Source organism: Coffea eugenioides, chromosome 1 (genome assembly GCF_003713205.1).
Source record: "Coffea eugenioides isolate CCC68of chromosome 1, Ceug_1.0, whole genome shotgun sequence".
NCBI lineage: Eukaryota > Viridiplantae > Streptophyta > Magnoliopsida > Gentianales > Rubiaceae > Coffea > Coffea eugenioides.
The window spans coordinates 53,183,599-53,191,190 of NC_040035.1; the positions used below are offsets into that span (position 1 = coordinate 53,183,599).

Sequence of the window (7,592 nt, forward strand, 5' to 3'; positions counted from 1 at the left end):
TATGCTGATATGAAATTTAAGCACTAAGACCACGAGCCATCACCAGATTTCTTCTGTGGTCTCCAAACTATAAACAAATAAGAAAAGAGAGGAGAATCTTTAATGCATCTTACTCGAGGCAACTTATATAAGAAAGTAAAATGGGCAAGAGTGCTTCGGGTCGGGTGTTTGCCCTGTTAAATTGCTTCGTTTTCTGCGAGGGCACCACCGACGCATCCTGAGGGGAAGGTGAGCCGGTTTTTTTGGGATATGCAGATCATAACAAAGGTCATCGTCTCCCCAAGCGCTCGGAGTATTAATTATTGGGGATTTTTTTTTTTGTTTTTTTGCTTTGGAGGAGGAATCTGAATTTTCTACCTAAAACAAATAAATAAATGAAGGTGTAAAATGAATTACATTGACAACTGCTAAGTTGGCGATTGAATTGATGAGAGAGGCTTGAATATTATGGTGACGGCACAAATTCATCGAAACAGATGCTGGAAATGTATTGAATTATAGAATTACACAATCAATAATACATGGTTATCTTAGGATGCGTCTGATAAAATTAAAGCATGGCTAACAGGATTTAAGCTTTAGAACCAAAGAAGCATTTGGACGTGTATGTGACAGCATGAAGAGCCTTGAAGCTTCAATTTTACTTGTATGACGCAACATGATTTGATTCCTCTTCCAAATTTTCCATGCATTTTTTTTCTGTCCTACGTTAACACTTGGGCCAACCTGTCCCCAGCCTCCAGTTTCAATGTTTTCTAGAGAACGAGAACAAGAGAGACTGGCAATTTGCAGAAATGAATCTTCAACTAGAAACCAAAGACACGTGAGCTAGCTCAGCAGATTGTCGTCAGATACTGCAAAAAACACAACTACTGATCCAAATCTCTGCCAAGCAAACCTAGAAAAAACACAACTACTGATCCAAATCTCTGCCAAGCAAACCTAGGAGTCCTCTCTACATCTACGTACCACTGTCATCAGACAAAACAATCATGGCATACTCGGAATGCACCAGAGATGGATGATGTATGCCGGTACGCGACGAAATCCACACCATGCTAATTTACATCCACGACGACTCGTCGTTACCCAGCTTCTCTTCGCAAATACTACTACCTAGAAGGACCTACGTGTTACAGAAGCATTGGGTACATTAAAATAATGACAAGAAAATTGGGCAAAAAATCCATAAATTATATAATAGCATTCATCAGGAGTCATGGAAGGCCAAATGTGAAGTGAGTTCAAACCAGAGTGGTGGCCCGCTTTTTCTTTTTCTTTTTCTTTTTTTTTTTGGGTGTTTCTTTATATAGAAACAAATTAATATTCGTTTCTTCAATTCAAAATACTTTAAAGTTACTGTAATCTTAGAGCCCAAAACACTTTAAACTTAAACACCTAACGCTGATATTCACTCGAAGTAAAGATGCTCAAAAGACACTGCAAAATCTCCTACAAAATCCTTGATTTCTTCAAATTTAATTTTCTTTTTGTTTCGCTGCCGATTAAAACATGGGCTGGGGTCTCGTTGAGGCTCATGCTTAATGGTCTAACCTTATCCGTAATTCAACCGGCTCAGCCTTTTACAGGCGAAATCAGCCGAGCATGTGAGGTTTCGGCCCAAATATAAGAGGGCTGACCAGTTTGAGAATGGGCTAGCTGACTCTATTGACGTTCCAAACCACACACACTTCGGGATAATACATCTTTTATGGGATACATATGAAATGAAGACGTGATTAAGGGTCTGTTTGGTTGGAAGTAAAATGTTTTCCTTGGGAAAATATTTTCCGTGGACGTAATTTTCCATGAAAATCATTTCCCTTTCATCATTTTCAGGTGTTTGGTTAGCTTATTGAAAATATTTTCTTACTTCATTTTTTTGGTGTTTGTTTAACTTTTGAAATATTTTCACTTTTATCTCTATTTTTACTTTATACACATTATAACTACATACTTCTTCCCATGCAAAATAAGAAAATTTATCTCATTGTTTAACTTTAAAAAATCTTGGAGAAATGTATATATGAATAAAAAATATCTCCTTAAGCAATAAACAAATTGCTGGCCATTTAGTGTCAAATATCAATCACATGCAATGCTTATTGTGACATATATCTTGCACTCTCACTGCTGAAAGTTTCTCTAGAAAAGAATGTCCCTATTATACATAATTAATTACTAGCATAGGATGAGCAGGATGAGGTTTTTTTTTTATTTTGAATATACTAGGGGGAGGGTTGGGTTGGTTGGGTGGTACGGGGGAGGGAGTGTAAGGAAGAGGTCTTGGGTTCGAGTCCTCCTATTTACACTAAAAAAAAAAAGAACATACTACAAGATGTTTTCAGTAAGTTTGGAACATACTACAGCGGGATGCATGCATTTCGGAAAACAACTTCAGTAAGTTTGGAAGGGAAGTTGTTTTCCATAAGATGAGTGAAAATATTTTACATAGGAAAATGTTTTCAGTAACTTTTGTGCAACCAAACACGGGAAATTAGGAAAATATTTTCCCGGAAAATATTTTCACCTGAAACAAACGGACCCTAAAAAATGTATCAATGATACAAGTTATGAGTAATTATCCAACTAAATTCAATAGTCCGCTCGCAACGCCATGCAGATGCAGGTGAAAAAAATATTCCACCATATTAAAATAAAGAACATTTTTCTTATTAATGCTTTTGCACCAATCTCCACCTTCTACATCAATTTTTAACCGTAATCAGATTACAGTTCTTTATACAAGTTTCAAATGTACATGCTTCTACCAAAAAAAGAAAAAAAAGTTCAATAGAATCCCATCATAAATTCGAGGAAAAACTGGGACCCATCATGGATTCCTCAACTTAAAACGCGACGACTGCCATCTTCCAATTTTCTGCACCATCCGATGCATCATCCTTTCCATCTTCTATTTACCACGGATTTAGCATGGTGCTCAACTGGCGAAATTAGGGCGTAGCACCTCGATCATATCAAGAGAGGACACTTCATTGTGTTACTCTCCTAGCTTTCGACCAAACACTGCCGACCAAATTTCTGATTTGGAAAAACAATAATGTCATGACCATTACAGCAGAAATAATTGTGCTATAATAATCTAACCTAAGGTATATCAATCGAGAGTAAATTTCCTACCAAAATCTGGGTCCTGTATTTCCTTACCTCGTTAAGTGAGGTGTCACTTTGTTGCTCTAGCTCACGCATCACCTCCACTGTCAGTCCAAACCATTCATCAATCCAAGCAAAAGAATTCCGATGACTTTCAAGGAAAAGTGCCCTTTCACCCTGTAGAGATGAAATCCTGTAAAGCCAAGTATATACTGCAATCTAATGCACAACAGAGACCAACACAAGTAGCATTGTCATCAAACAACAAAAAGAGGTTGGTGCATTTGGTACTGTAAATCCTTAATTCCCTAGCGACTGATGGGATCTCATACTGCATCAGGGGTGGACAAAGGTCAGCAAAAGAGAGAGTCCAAGACGGCACTTTGGATCACCTCAACTGAAATACTGAATGATTGCCGAAGGAAAGAATAAATTTATGGGAGGGAAAGAAGTAAAGGATACAAGGCAACTATGGTAGTGCAGAGTAAATCAACATTTGCTAATGGTTGGAAGCTTTCCCCTTTTTAACTAGCAATTTTTTTTTTCCTGCTGCTGTAAAATCCAATATGTTACAGTGTTTCCTCATTTAGCAATCATTGCTCCAACCTCATATAAAAGGCACAACCAAATCAAAACCCAACTCAGAAAGAAGGACAATTTGAAGTATGAAGGAAAACAATCAAAAGAATACTAAAATTCAGAAGGATGGAAAGTTCTTAAACCATCAAGGCAATCAGGACAAAATGAGAACATGTTGCCACAAAACTGCGCTAGTATAAGAACAGTAAATTCTTCCAAACTATGAGTGGTTTGTATCAGTATATGAATAATAAACTAATTTTTCACTGTTCAGTTATATAACAGGTGTGCAGTTTAGGGTTTGGATAGATTTGAGCATCAGGAATCTTATCTATAAAATTCAACATTATACCCTCAATGCAGGCTCTTAGATTGTATTTGGATATGGCAGGCAAGCCCTCTTTGTTTTAGGGCTGTATCTTCTGGTGCTATTTGGTTTCTTCAGTTAAGTAATAGAATGTTTTCACAAAAGTTGCTAACACAACTAATTCAAGTTTATAAAAGGTCCATCATGTGAATATCATTTAGTAGCTTTTACTCTTTGAATAAAAGTGACAATGCCATCTAACCTGAGGTCCTAGCACTGGCGTAAGGGGTAAATTTTAATAATCATTATCAATAGAATCCTAAGGATCCAGTATACAACCAATTTGAATTTCAATGACTTGAGATTGTCTAGAGTTGAAATGTATACCACCATCAAAGCTTGCTCGAGTCTGCTACCAAAGCCCCAATATGGAGCGTCAATTGTCACCAATTTGTATGCTGTCATAACTGGATCACAGCTATTCTGGCATCATAAAAAAGAAGGTCAGTTCATAAGATAAATAGATATTATTACTCGGCTTAAGGATCAAAAAAGGGTCCATGCAGACGAGCTATGCCATTTAGTCCCTCAAAAGCGTTTTTATGTATCCACACACAAAATACTTGAGTGCAAGCACATTTCGTCTTAAGCCACTTCATATTACTAAGCTCTCCAATCCTGTTTGATAAGAACTAGGCCATGTTTCTCAGTCGAAGAGGTTGAACCTAAAAAATAAGTTTGTTGATACGTTTATCCTAAAATATGCTAATGAATATACTTTTGACTGAATTATGTATCAATGCATACAAATAAAGAAGTAGATAAAACAACCTGCCAACCCTCTAGAAGTGGACCCCGGCCTGTCCTTGCTGATTGGAATGTAGAGAAATCAATATTGTTCCTTCCAATAATGTAACTCCAATAATCACTAGCTGTTGAAGCAATGTCAAGTACTTCTACCTCTCTGGCTGCTAGTTCATTTTTGCTTAAACCATGCACCTATATTGTCAAAATACCATTAATGAACTTTGGGAAGCACATGTACAGGAGTTCGCAGGCAAAATGTAAGTTGTCAAGTTAATATTAACAAGAATACAGTTTGAATTTTTCTTCACGCAGATCATGTATGGGTTATGTTATCCACTGGTCAAATGACCTGATCAAGGTGAAAAAAAGAAGTTAAAAGAAACTTAGACCTTACATTTTCAGATTGTCCGTTATCAGCCTTGTGAATAGTTTCAATAGTTAGACGGAACTTTGTAAAATATGGGCACTGCAAAATAACATATCAAAGAGTAGTTCAATATTAAACATTCCACAAGGACACGGACAGAATAAAACTTGTTCCAAGGTTAAAGTCTAGTTACCTGAATGACTGTGCAACACGATGCCAAATTTCAGATGGCAAACAGTGGAAACATCAAAGTAAGTTTAGAAAAAACAATTAATCCCATAATTGAAAAGAATCAACAATTGTGACTAAGTACTGCAGTAACAAATGCAAGGAAAGTTTTTTATAATTTAACCTGATTTGCATCTGGGGTAAGAATTCCAAGCTTCCTCTTGCATCACAAGGGCATCAGCTGGTGCAAAGGTTGTCAACCATAAAGGAGCTTTGCTGCAAACAGAAGTGAATGCAGCAGTACAGGAAAGATTACATTCTAGAAATAGATGCTGACATAACCACACATCTTACTAGATGGAATTTGATGTAGAAAGTAACGATACAAAGTAGAACGCCTATTCTACGAAAAGCAAGAGTGCCATTTCAATGAAAAAGTTAGCAATGCCTCACAGAGCACTAGCATCAACCATGAATGAATATAGTATCTAAACAAGACTCGAGAAAGAGTTGCAGATGAATATGGAGGCCTAAAACCTAATGCTTCTGAAGATGAACTAGCCAACGCAACATTTACCGATTAGCAGCGATGTAGAAGAAATCTTATCAAGTACTCATCAATTGGACCAAAGCAGAAAATGTATGATGTTCGAACCACTTATGTGGTTGATTCCCTCTGATAAGACATTCCATGAAAAGAAATCACCTAGCAGTATAGTGCATCTTCTTTCTTGTACAAATCAAATGTAACAAGTATGTTCAAATTAAAGACCATTATTCTGCACCAAGTTACCTCTGTAGCCTATACAACTTCAATGTGTATTGACCCTTTCCAAATTCATCATCTTCAAAAGGCCTATTTTCCAAAACCTCCACCCCTTCAGTTCCCGCGGTGTTCTCCTGCTGCATTTTCATGACCATGTACATCTGAGCTATCTGATACTGCAATTTATTAAGCCCATCAAAACAAAGCAATTAGTGCTAATTTTCAAGAATTACCAGACTTGTCAAAAAGTTTCAGAAGCTCATCCATGATAAGCTTACCTCTTCCAATGTCAAAGGCATGACAACTCGACTTCAAAGAAGCCCCCAGTCAACAAAATCTCTGGTCAAGGAATATGCGCAAAAACGGGCAAAACGAACAGAAACAGTATGGTTTGGGAAAATCGGAGGCATCAGGCCCTTTTCATATATTTAAGCTTATTAACAAAGATTTATCCATGCACATTTTCTTAGCCCAAAAAAAAAAAAAAACTGCAGATGGGATATAAATATGTGATAACCGATTTTATAAGGATACCATAAATATAAAACTTAAAGAACTTTAATGAATATCGATAAGAGTAAAACTATTTCCAAAAGCCCAAATTCCAATCTAACAAAAAAGGAAATGAACTAGCAAAACAAAAAAAAAAAAAATCAACAGCCGAAAGGGAAAGTAACGCAAAAGGGAAAGTATACCCGGCACCCAATAGGGAAAGTAAAGCAAGAAAGATGATGTAAAAATTTCGCAAGCCCTGTCGACAAAATTCTCAAATAAACCGAACTCTATTTGAATGGCTCTCATGAGGGAAAAAAAGGATACAACTCTTTCATCAGAACCATTTTTTCGAAGGCCTTAACCTTTGCAGCAACAACAAGAGCAACAAGAGAACCTACAACAAATCTCCAACGTTGTTGTAACTTGTGTTTGTTCAAATGGAGAAGAAAATGTGGAAGAGAAGGAAGTTAATAACAACGTTTTCTCTTTTTTTTTTGGCGGATTAAGTTTTTGAAGAAGACAAAGAGACTATTAAGGAATTGCGTTAGTAGACGTTATTGATTAACTGACGTTACGAGAGGAGCTCGTCAGATTATGCGTTGGAAAGTATTAAACAAATCGTTAGTTCCATAAAGCGCTTTCCAGTTGCGGAGGGGTTAAATGTTGGGAGTAATGATACGAGTTTTGTTGAAATGGAAGTAAAAGACGCGTTGATTGAAACAAAAAAGTCAAAGTCCACCGCACGCCTCTTGAGCTCTGACTGGGCCGATGACGACGGCATAAGTTTCCGTCAATTAACTGTCTGGTTCGTGTGAAATTGGACAGCCGGCCCAATTTGATAGACCGTTTAATATTCGTCAATTGTATGTCAGCGGGACAACACATCTTCTTGGAAGATTCTGAGGCAGCGGGAAGGAAACCAATCGCACCAAATGGCTTCAATCCAGTGTCCGTGTCATTTTGTCCTTTACTCCTTTTTTCCTTTCTCC

General features: G+C 37.1%; 1 protein-coding gene across 1 annotated transcript; it reads right to left on the reverse strand.

The window, feature by feature from the left end:
- Positions 1-2,651: 2,651 nt before the first annotated feature.
- LOC113762775 (phosphatidylinositol transfer protein 2-like) lies at positions 2,652-7,179 on the reverse strand. Its single transcript, XM_027306405.1, has 10 exons — positions 6,928-7,179; positions 6,387-6,417; positions 6,136-6,284; positions 5,527-5,618; positions 5,368-5,375; positions 5,202-5,273; positions 4,832-4,999; positions 4,388-4,483; positions 3,169-3,291; positions 2,652-3,042 (listed from the first exon to the last, which is right to left on the reverse strand). The coding sequence occupies exons 1-10, from the start codon at positions 6,945-6,947 to the stop codon at positions 3,010-3,012; spliced, it is 792 nt and encodes a 263-aa protein (XP_027162206.1). The 5' UTR covers positions 6,948-7,179; the 3' UTR covers positions 2,652-3,009.
- Between the last annotated feature and the right edge of the window lie 413 nt (positions 7,180-7,592).

What these genes read in the sequence shown, in the direction of transcription:
- LOC113762775 (XM_027306405.1), bottom strand. Translation starts at nt 6,947, where the DNA reads ATGGTTCTGATGAAAGAGTT. An exon ending in ATAACGGACAATCTGAAAAT is followed by an intron (nt 5,000 to 5,201) that starts GTAAGGTCTAAG and finishes TTGACAATATAG; the next exon opens with GTGCATGGTTTAAGCAAAAA. An exon ending in GTGACACCTCACTTAACGAG is followed by an intron (nt 3,043 to 3,168) that starts GTAAGGAAATAC and finishes TTTCCAAATCAG; the next exon opens with AAATTTGGTCGGCAGTGTTT.